At 36.7% G+C, this 11,888-nt stretch overlaps 1 protein-coding gene across 1 annotated transcript; it reads left to right on the top strand.

Annotated features, from left to right (window-relative positions):
• Positions 1 to 8,491: 8,491 nt before the first annotated feature.
• Positions 8,492 to 9,346, top strand: LOC112091761. Its single transcript, XM_024166152.1, has 2 exons — positions 8,492 to 9,040; positions 9,266 to 9,346. Exons 1-2 carry the CDS (start codon positions 8,492 to 8,494, stop codon positions 9,344 to 9,346), a joined length of 630 nt encoding a protein of 209 aa, XP_024021920.1.
• Positions 9,347 to 11,888: the final 2,542 nt, after the last annotated feature.

Genomic DNA, 11,888 nt, shown 5'->3' with positions numbered 1-11,888 from the left:
TATATATATATATATATATATATATATATATATATGTTTATGTACACACACAGACATAGCTAATAATAAAAGAAACATCCATATTTTGCAGGACACAATACTTCTGAGAAAATTCTCTAAATTTATTTATTTAAATCAATGAATTTTCTGAAGAATATCAGGTCATATTTTGTGACTGAAGGATTTATGGAATTAAATCAGTATTCTTAAATTCTGTAATAAATTTTATGATTAGTTCATATTTTTGAGCAAGTAAACTCAGTTGATAAATTCTTACCGTAATTAAGGCGGAAAGATTCTCAGTGCATATATAGTTTGAGAATTTTAATCTCAGAAATCTCTCAGTATAGTACAATGTTAACAGCGTATAAATAAACGCTCTCACATTCAAAGAGAAAACCCTTAATTTTCAAACAGGCAAGAAGAAATTATAGGGGTAATATTTTAGTAAAGAAATTTAGATGCAATATGAGTTCAGAAGTTGACACCATTAGAAATCGAAATTTCTTATCAACTAAGTTAATTTCCAATAGTTAGTGTGAAGTAATGAGGATAGCTATATGTCACGCCCCAAAGCCGGGGTCGGTGACGTGGAGGCTCGATTAAGGGTTAAACGCGATTAAGAAAATTCCCAAACGAGCCCCACATTTAACTAAAAATAAATTACTGAATACAAGAGGTTCATAACTAAGCCTCTGACACCGTTCATGACTTCACCCACAGGATATGCAACATTGTACATACATGAACACGTAAATAACATTACAGACATCAACCATAGTCTAGACATCAAAATATCAGAGTTTACAGAATTTACAAATTCTTACATTTGTACATAGGGAGGATGAACACAATCCTCACCAACTCAGGTGGTAGCAATCTACTCAGCTACTCCGCACTGTTCCTAGAGTCGCCTTGGAGGGGTTAATATTTATAAAACAAAGAAAACGTAAACGAAAGGCTCAGTATGATATATTTTGAAATAACTTTATAAACAATTAAATAAATGAGTAAGTAAGTAAATAAATAAATAAATGAATAAATAAGTAAATGAATAAATATAGACATTCAGTTCTAACACAATAGCCGGAACCTCACATCCTTTTTCTCAAAGGAAATATAACTGAAAATCTCTGTATTACAGGCATTAGCAAGTAATTTATACTATGATAAATTACTTACACAACCACATGCACAAGTCATATCACCCTGGGCCGGGTTTCGGGTCCTGCCCCCAATGATGCACTCTCCACATCCTATCTAGGCCATCAATTGGTTTACCGATTTGCAAGATCTCTTGTCTTAAGAAATCATTCATTAAACTTTATGAAATAGTTCATTATACTCCCCAGAACTACAACAAGCCATGGGGGTTAAAAAAAAATTCCTTTCGCAAGCATGCCATTTCTTTAAAACATTTTGCAAGGCCAAAATCCTTTTGAAAACAAGCTCACAAAGGAAAGGGTAAGAAATCCTACCTCACAAATATCAAACTTGGCTAGCGTTACACTATTCTGGCTTTTGCTTCCCTAAAGCCCCTCAATCCGAGTCCTCAGCTAGCACTGATACAAAACCACACTTTAGGATCCAATTCTCATTCCTAAAGCAATTCAATACCAATTATATTAAAAGCTTACAAAAACCTTAGGCTAACCCCTCTATTTATAGTGTTCAGAGGTTGCCTATCAAATAAGGAAACAAATAATAAAAATAGAAAATTATAAAAGAAAAGTAAACAAAATAAAATTACACATAAATTAGGAGAAATCATATATATGATTTGAGGAAGAAATCCGGTAATTTGCTCTGATTTTTGGGGAAGAAATTCAGATTCAGCATCAAAAGGGACACGTGTCACATTATGGTTGGAAGGTGGAGTCAGTCCGTCGCGTGTCGCGCTTGGAGTGTGCTGGCGCGGAGTCAGAGCAGGGGACAAGTTGACAGCTGGCGCGCATTCATTGGCAAGTCAGGCTGGCATCGCAGACGCGGGACTTACGCGGAGGGAAGCTTTAGACGCGTGCTGATGTTTGCGTGGAAGGAATGCGCGCGCTAAGAGAGGGTGTGCTGGTGACGCGTGCGAGGTGAGATGGCGAGAAGAATTTAGGCGCGGATTTCCGCGCTGACTGGTGGGGCCCGCTCCATTTGGCTTAGCTGAAGGGTGGCGTGGCTCTCTCTGAATGGCTCGGCTTGTGTGGTTTCTCACACTTTTTGTCTGTAAATAATTAAGTAAAAACTAGATAAATTCCAATTAAAAATATTATGAATAAAAATAATGGAATTATTTAATTAAAGCTTAAATATTTTAATATTTTATAAATCAAAAGCAGTATTTATGGTGTATTTTCATGCACTAATCATTGACCAAAGAGTTGACCAATATGTCACTCTTAAAAAATTAGTTAAGGTTAACTAAAGTTGATCAAGTAGACAAACTGTCTGAAAAACGCAAGTAAAATGTGTACCGGATGAATATTGAACTGAATCGATATAAGATAATTATTAGAGATGGATGATTGAGATTTAAAAAGACTTTTTGGATGGAGGGCTGAGATCATGACACTTATGTGGTTAGGTGGCCGGCCAACTTGGGAAAAAAGAAAAGAAAAAGGTGATTTTAGTAGATTTTACAAAAAAGACCGTAAAAGTTGGCAAATTCCACTTTGGCCCCTCCTTTTCTTCCTCCACTGGTTTTTAAGTGTAAAAACACAATTAAATGCTCACTTTTTCATGCCAAAAATCAGTGAGTGTTCATCCAAGAGGGAGGAGAAAAAAATTTCACTAAAAGTGAGGAGAAGCGAATTTTATGCGAAGATCGACAAAACTATCGAGGATTAGTGACTCCGAAACTTGTTTCTCATTCTTTTAAGGTGAGATTTTAGTTTTACTCTCCTTTTTCTTGCCTTGGCCTAACCCTTGGATATGATAGAGAGTATGGAGAAAGTTTGATTAAGATGATGATTGAATTTCCATTGATAAAGGAATTGAAAACTACCTCCAGCGCCTCAGCTAGTACTTGAGGTACATGAGTTGTATCATATTTTTCTTAGGCAGGTTTTAGCATGGGGTGCGCAGCCCAGTGAGCCAATGGTATCGTATTATCACCATTTTCTGCATAAGTTGGTTCCGAGTTGTCCGTTCCATCTTAACACGGAAGATCTATGGCTCTTGTTCCTCAGAGGAATCCCTAGACGGATTGGAGATGTAGTAGATCTCTACCGGATCATTCTAAATTATCATCAGATAGTAGAGTTAATACTCGAGATAGGGGCTATGCTTGATCCACCCATGGAGCCGGTAGACATGGTCCAATAGCCGCAGGAGGGGATACCAGCTCCTCCGCCAGTCGCGCCTTTTCCAGCCGAGGACTTTGTCAGAGATGATGACGTGGGCATGGTCGTGGACGAGGACTAGGAGCATTCCTCACCTCGAGCATTTAGTTGTACTTTTGTATATGACTCACTTGTGATGTATAGTGGGAAGTGGTAGCCACTTTCACCTAGTTCTGACTAGCTATTTTACTTATGTATTATGAGAAGTGGTAGCCACTCCCAATAGATGTTATTGTGCAACAATTTTATATAGATAATGATACATGTATACGATATGGGAAGGGATATACAAAATACACTCCCATCAGTTTTGTACCAAAGTTAAGTAATATGGGAAATCAAGCTTATCTGAAATTTACAGTTTATGCTTGTATCAGATAAAATTTTTTTGTGCGAATTAAAAGCATATGTTCAGTTGAATAAGATGATGTAGAAAGTTAACAAGATTATAAGTATCTTTATAGGACTTCGTTCTGCATATAGCAAATAAAATTTTATATACAAGGAAGAAAAAACTTAAATATTCATTTTCTTTAATGAAGGATCAAGGATCAATCGTTGGACCAGGTGGCTAGTGAACAGCCAGAGGTCAATTTGACCATTCAGATAGCATAGATAAGGCAATTGTTACAAGCGCAGCAGTAAGAGATGAGTGCTATGCGTGAACAGCTAGCACATCAGGCTCATGTACCTATAGCAGGAGAAGAGTTAGCTCACGAGAATCCACCTGCACCAGGAGATCCCCATGCAATTGACGGTAAGAACGATCAAGAAATACCGCCTGCACCGATCGCTCCTGTAGCAGTTTAGGAACAGAACTACTAAGCAATAAATGACGAACGTTGGGTTACAATCCTAGAAAGGTTCCCTCGTATGAAAGCACCAGAGTTCTATGGCTCTACCAACCCTATAGAGGCAGATAACTGGCTAAATGATATTCAAGTGATCTTGAACCTTATGAGATTGAATGATCAAGAGAAAGTTCTATGTGCCTCTTACATGCTAAAGAAGGAGGCTCGCCGTTGGTGGCAGACAGTAGAATTAAGGAGGGACATCAATTTGATGACCTGACAAGATTTTATTGAGGAGTTTAATGAGAAATATTTCACTTTAGACAATATGGCAGCCCAGGAGGACGAGCTTAATAGCTTCCGTCAGGGAGATTTGTTATTGGTGGATGCAATATAGAAATTTAAGCAGTTAACTCGCTTGTGTCCACACATGGTGACCTCTGAGCGAGAGGAGGTCAGAAGGATGATGAAAATGTTAGAACTGACCTCGCTGTGGTAATTAGCAACTGGGGCAGACCGCTTACAACTGTGGAAGAGTATGTAGGTCGGGCAATTCGTGTTGAATACTGGGTTAATCATAATAGGGAAGAAAAGGCTAAGTATTTCAAGGCTAAGAAAGAGGAAATGACTAAAGAAAAGCAGAATCTTGCAGCCTAAGTAAAAGGTCAGAGGGGAAACCTAGGCCAAAGTAATAGGCAACAAGGACAGAATCAAAATAAGAGAAAAGAGAATTTTAACTCTGGGAACCAAAAAGGTCAACCATAAAAGAGGAATAACACTGGGTGTGGTAACATTAGTTTTTTCAATTGTAATAAGTGTGGAAGGAAGCATTTTGTAGAGTGTAGAGCTGGGATAAGTGGTTGTTACATATGTGGCAAAGAGGGTTATTTCGCCGAAGATTGTTATTCCAACCCTCAGAATCGAGTGGGTCAAAATCATCAGAGAACTCAGAGTTAGTCGAAAGCTCTAGGAAATCAGCTCAATGTGCTCTAAGCCATGATTGACGGGTCCTAAATTTCTCAAGGGTGGTTATAAGCTAAAGAACCTCAAGTTCGCATCTTTGCCTACACCAGAGAATATGCAGAAGCAAGTACTTTCACAGTGGTGACAGGTCAGCTTCCTATAGCCAACTATGATGCTTATGCTTTATTTGATTCTGGAGCAACACATTCATTTGTATCATCTAAGGTTACTAAGCATCTAGATGGGGCAAAAGATAGAATGAGTTAGGACTGCTTTGCCCTCCGGGCAAATCTTAATATCTAATTATTGGTTATGAAATGTGATTAACGCCCAAAAGTGATGTTCACAAGCGGTTAATTGTAGCACAGAAGGGCGGTCGTATCCACAGAGAGATAACAAAATAACAAGAAAGACTAACAAAATAAGAGCGTTAAGAAAATTGGATTAAAGAAAAAGAAGAGTTTTTGAGATTTTGGTACAAATAAAATAAAAAGGAAGAAATTTGTATGAAGAAAATTCAATAGTAAAAACGGTAAGGTGTCGAGAATCCCTAATGTTTCATTCACCAATTCCATTTTTGATTCACAAAATAAAAGAATCGAATAAATTAAATCTCTATGTTGACTCTAGAAATATTATTATTACAAGTTATCTAAAATCGACAATATATCAATTTGACAATATTGCAGTAAAAGACAATTATAAAATAATTTGAATAACAAAACAATGCATGACAAAATTACATAAGAAAAGCGTGACTGAACTTATATAAAAATTGGCGCACACAATATTTTGAAAAATAAATGAAAGATAGATGAGACTTAATTCATTCAGATATTGAACTTTACAACACAAGGAATCAAAACCCCGAATTGGGTCACTCAACAGAAGTTCATCTCTAACCTCACCAAGAGAACTCTAGCCTAGCTTGCAAAACATTTTCACAAGTTCTAGAGAGAAAATATGAGACTGACAGCAAGACGACAGAAAACTGAATATTAAAAGCTTACAAAAACCTTAGGCTAACCCCTCTATTTATAGTGTTCAGAGGTTGCCTGTCAAATAAGAAAACAAACAATAAAAATAGAAAATTACAAAAGAAAGGGACATAAAATAAAATTATACATAAATTAGGAGAAATCATATATTTGATTTGGGGAAGAAATCTGACAACTCGCTCTGATTTTTAGGAAGAAATTCATATTCAGCCTTCATCTGGACACGTGTCAAAGCTCAATTGGAAGAAAGGAATAAGGCCGCCACGTGTCGCGCGTGGAGTGGAGGAAAGGCGCTGGCGTTGGAGACAGTTAGGACCCGCGGAAGCCGGCTAGCATCGCAGACACAGGACCCACGCCGAAGAGAGCTTGGACGCGCTGCAGATCGCGCAGAGGAAGAACGCACGCACTGGGATGTTTGCGTGCTGGTGACGCGCGCGAGGTGGAGTGGGGAAGGCAGGCGAGCTGGGGCCCACAGGGAAATCAGCTTGTGGCTTCGGCTCACGCGGCTCTTCTCTCTTTTTGGCTTGTGAGGCTCGGCTTAGTGGCTTAGCTCCGGGTGGTTGAAAATATGACTTTCATGGCTTATTTTTGTGTAGCTTTTTACACTGCTTTTTATATGTAAATAATTAAGTAAAAACTAGATAAATTGCAATTACAAATATTATGAATAAAAATAATGGAATTGTTTAATTAAAGCTATTTTAATATTATATAAATTAAAAGCAGTATTTAGGGTGCATTTTCATGCACTAATCAAAATGTTCTAATAATTATTTGCGGTAGAATGTTGTACGTGAATTTGATTGTCGTTAGTATGAGCGATTAAGATGTTATATTGGGAATGGACTTCCTGAGGAAATGTAACGCCATTCTTGACTGTAAAAACCGAAAAGTTACATGTAAGCCCCCTAAGGAAGAGGAGTTCACCTACACGGGGACATTTCAAAAGCAGTCAGTATAGATGATATCCGCGATGAGGGCAAGTAAGATGTTGGCTAATGGATGTATAGGATATCTAGCCAATTTGGTGGATAAGTCTAAGTAGATTAAAATAGGACCGGAGGACATTCCAATAGTTAAACAATTTTTAGAAGTCTTTCCAGAGGAATTAACAAAACTACCTCTAGAACGAGAGGTCTCTTTTGAGATAGACTTGATACTAGGATCAACACCAGTCTTTAAGGCACCATACCAGATAGCTCCGGCTGAGCTTAAGGTGTAATTACAAGAATTAATAGATAAGGGTTCTATTCGCCCGGGATATTCACCATAGGGAGCACCAGTTTTGTTTGTTAAGAAGAATGATGGTACACTAAGGATGCGTATTGACTATTGGGAGCTGAACAAGATTACAATTAAGAACAACTATCCGTTGTCATGAATCGATGATTTATTCGATCAATTGAAGGAAGCTGCACATTTTTCTAAGATAGATTTACATTCAGGTTACCACAAACTTTGAATTAAAGAAGGTGACGTATCGAAGACAACTTTTAGGACTTGTTATGGGCATTACGAGTTCCTTATGATGCCATTTGGATTGACTAATGTTCTAGCAACATTCATGGACTTAATGAACCGAATATTTAAGGATTCCTTGGATAAGTTCATCATTGCCTTCATCGATGAAATTTTAATTTATTTTAAGACAAAGAATGAGAACGAGGAACATTTAAGGACTGCTCTGCAAGCCCTGAAGGAGAATCAGTTGTATGCCAAATTTTTGAAGTGTGAATTTTGGCTAGAACAAGTACAATTTTTAGGACATGTGGTATCCAAAGAAGGAGTTGCAGTGGATCCCACCAAGATTGAAGCAGTAAGCAGGTGGCCAGCTCTGAAAAGTGTGACAGAAATACCTAGTTTACTTGGTTTAGCAGGATACTACTGATGCTTCGTTGAGGGATTTTTGAAGCTAGCTGCTCCACTCACAACTCTCACACGTAAGGAAAGGAAGTATAAGTAGACTGAGAAGTGTGAAGAAAGCTTCCAGGAACTAAAAAGAAGACTTACTAGCGCTCCAGTGCTAACTATTCCAGATGCGGAGGAAAGAAATTTTATAGTCTATAGTGACGTTTCTAAGCAATGATTAGGAGCCGTACTCATGCAAGGAAGATAAGTGGTCACTTATGCTTCACGACAACTGAAGGATCATGAAAAGAATTACCTGACGTATGACTTAGAGCCTGCAGCGGTAGTTTTTACACTAAAAATATGGCTACACTATATGCATAGAGCAAAATGTGACATCTATATAGATCACCAGAGTCTCAAGTATATCTTTACTCAAAAGAAGTTGAATATGAGACAAAGAAAATGGTTGGAACTAGTAAAGAATTATGACTGTGAGATCCTTTATCACCCCGGAAAAGTAAATCAAGTAGTTGATGCACTGAGTCAAAAGTCATCAACGATGTTGGTGGCGATAAATGTTTTAGCTCAACCTCTACATAAGGAGATAAATGATCTTGAAATCAAGGTGATTTCTGGAAAGTTATCTTCTCTAACCCTTAAACCGACCATCATCGAACACATGAAAGATAGCCAGGAACTTGACTCTACCCTGGTTAGGTTAAGAAAAGAAGTCCTGGAAGGTAAAGAAACAAGATTTAGTCTCTTAGAGGACGTCATACTTTACCATAAAGGTAAGATATACGTCCCGGATAATGAGGAAATAAGGAAGCAGATCCTTTCAGAAGCATATGAAACTTCTTACTCTGTTCATCTGGGAACAACCAAGATGTATAAGAACCTTAAAAAGGGTTTTTGGTGGCCAGGAATGAAAAAATACATGGCTGAATTCATGTCAAAGTGTCTGAATTGTTTGAAAGTTAAAGCAGAACATCAGTGTCCAGCAGGAGAACTGCAGAAGATCGACATGTCAGAATGGAAATGGGATCAGATCACGATGGATTTTATAGTGGGATTGTCTAGAACATCTGACGATAATGATGCAATTTGGGTAATCGTAGATCGATTAACTAAATTTGCCCACTTTTTGCCAATCAAATTCAGTTATTCTATCGAGCGATTTGCAGAATTATACGCGTCTAAGATAGTGACACTGCATGGGATTCTAAAATTCATCATATCAGATCGAGACAGTTGTTTCACGTCTAGATTTTAGAGAAGTGTGCATGACACAATGAGGATTAAGCTAAAATTTAGTTCCATTTTTTACCCTTAGACTGATGGTCAATCTAAGAGACCCATCCAGACTTTAGAAGACATGCTGAGAGTATGCTTTATGGATTTCAAGGGAAGCTGAGATAAAAAGTTACCTTTGATAGAGTTTTCTTAGAACAATAGCTATTACACGTCAGGTATGGCACCTTTTGAAGCGCTATACAGAAGAAAATACATATCCCCAATTCATTGGTATGAACCTGGGGAGAAATATTTGGAAACCACATATTTTATTAGGAGAATCACTGAGGATGTGAGATGCATTAGCGATAGATTAAATACCGCTCATAGTCGCCAGAAGAGCTATGCAGATAAACGTTATAGACCGTTAGAGTTTGAAGTAGGGGACCTAGTTTTTCTTAAATTACACCGATGAAAGGAGTAATGAAATTCGGTAAGAAATGAAAACTTAGTCCAAGGTACATATGACCTTTTGAGATTTTAAAAAGGATCAGTAAAGTTGCGTATAGACTAGCTTTGCCATCAGAATTGGCTTCAGTACACAATGTTTTCCATGTATCAATGTTAAAGAAATATGTGTTGGTAGCCGAATCGAATTCGGATACGAAAGCGTGGCGGGGAGGCGGATCGTGTATAACAAAAATTTCATAAAACTTTTGAGATACTCTATAGATTATATTAATTTATGCACGAATAAACTAATCACATTAAGGTTTATGACAAGAACTCAATTAGGAAAAATACCTGGAGGCCGACTCGGATGATAACTTGAGTTCTTTGACCACGAACAATCCTTACTCCAATCTTTGTGTGTAGAAAACCAAAGTCTTCCACGTCAATTCCTTGATTCCACGTAGACATGTGTGTGGGTACACGTGAGACAAAATAGGTTTGAATAAGCACTCGAATTTTTCCACAAACACCAACGCATGCATGATGTGGAATTTTTTGGGAGAAAAAAATTTTCTTCTCTTTTCCTTTTGAAAAATTCGGCCACTCTCACAAGTTAGGGCAGAAAATTGTTTTCAAAAATTGTGTTCACAATTTTCTATCATTCTCATATTTAAAGACTAGAAATCAAACTTCAAAAAAGGAATCAAATCTCTATCTCCTATTTGAATTTGGAACAAAAAATCTCCTACACCTTATCTATTGTGGCCGGCCACCCCTAAGGGTTTTTAACCCTGTGTGTGGCGCCAATTCCAGATAGGGAAGGAAGAGAAATCATCCTTTATCCTGTAGTCCAGTTTTAATTCAAATTCAAATTCAAATTTAAGTCAAACTTAAATTAATTTGAATTCTAAATTGAACAACTTATCAAATAAGTTTAAAAGGATAAATTTAAATTATGTTCACAATTCAAATTTAAATAATCACATTATTTAGATAATAATTAATTCTCAATTAATTATTTTTGAGTGTTTAATTTTAGAATTCCGTAATTCTAAAATTCCCATTTTGTCCTTTGTGTATGGTAGAATTACAAGGATGACGCGGGGACTAATGGACCTATAATCCTGAGCTCCATTGATATAGTCATTGCATATAGATTAATCCTCCATAAATAATTCATAATTAGAGTCAGGTAAGATCCGTTAACCTCTCTAATTATATCTGCATCCTTGAGTACCATTGATTCTCTAATGGATAGTGATTCATAAAACACATTCATGAACCAGAGCGCTCTTACTAATCCAAGTACCGAATCAACACTCAAGAGAATTATTTATCTACTTCTTTCTTAAGAATGAATGGATTCCATCTCGTATAATAACATTTCCGGCTACCTATTTCATCATGTCTCTAAAATACAAGGAATATGATCCAGGGTCTCGGAATCCGTACCAAGTAAATCAAAAGACATAAATCCATAAATAGGAGTTTGTTAAGAACTCAGGATTAAGATCATTCTATATATGACCATCGGTAGACTTAATTAGAATTTCTATACTTAACTTAAATTATTAGAAATTCATATTGTGTCTGTGTCCCTGTTCCACACAATCTCATTATGCGAAATACACTCATTCAATATCTCACCATATTAACAGTGCGGATAGCACCGTTCCATTCTAAATGGGAATGACATGTATTAATGATGTTTTAATTAAAGATTCCAAACTTTAATTAAATTCGTTATGAACAATGTTTTTGATTATTATCCTCAAACACTATCCTCTCATATATAACACTTATATACTATGTTTAAGGTTACATAAATAATCACGGAATTTTCATTTGATATTCATAAAATATTCATAAATATATGCACATAAAATGATGTATAAACTCTTTTATTATTTAAATAATAAATATCCTATTACATCTTATGCTTCTAGGACACTATTCCCAACAATATGTACCAGACCCATCACATGTGTTACACCAGGAACCAGTCGAGGTGCTTGCAGACCTAACTTACGAGGAAAAACCAGTTCAGATCCTAGCTCGCGAGGAGAAAACTCTAAGGAATAAAGTAATTCCTCTTGTCAAAGTCATGTGGCAGAAACATAATATTAAGGAAGCTACATGTGAACAAGAGGAAGATATGAGGAAGAACTATCCCGAGTTGTTCAAATTTTTGGGATGAAAATTCTTAAGGGGGGTAGATTGTAGTGACCGAAAAAAATCTTAGAATTAAATAATGTAAATTTATTTATTTA

This window comes from Morus notabilis, unplaced genomic scaffold (genome assembly GCF_000414095.1).
Source record: "Morus notabilis unplaced genomic scaffold, ASM41409v2 Scaffold843, whole genome shotgun sequence".
Classification (NCBI taxonomy): domain Eukaryota; kingdom Viridiplantae; phylum Streptophyta; class Magnoliopsida; order Rosales; family Moraceae; genus Morus; species Morus notabilis.
Note: the sequence above shows the minus strand (reverse complement) of the source record. Positions and strands in the feature narration are given on the sequence as shown.

Bases quoted from the DNA above. Each gene is read 5' to 3' on its own strand.
- LOC112091761 (XM_024166152.1), top strand. From the start codon at position 8,492: ATGTTGGTGGCGATAAATGTTTTAGCTCAACCTCTACATAAGGAGATA. The intron at 9,041-9,265 runs GTAATCGTAGAT...TTTTACCCTTAG, and splicing joins ACGATAATGATGCAATTTGG to ACTGATGGTCAATCTAAGAG.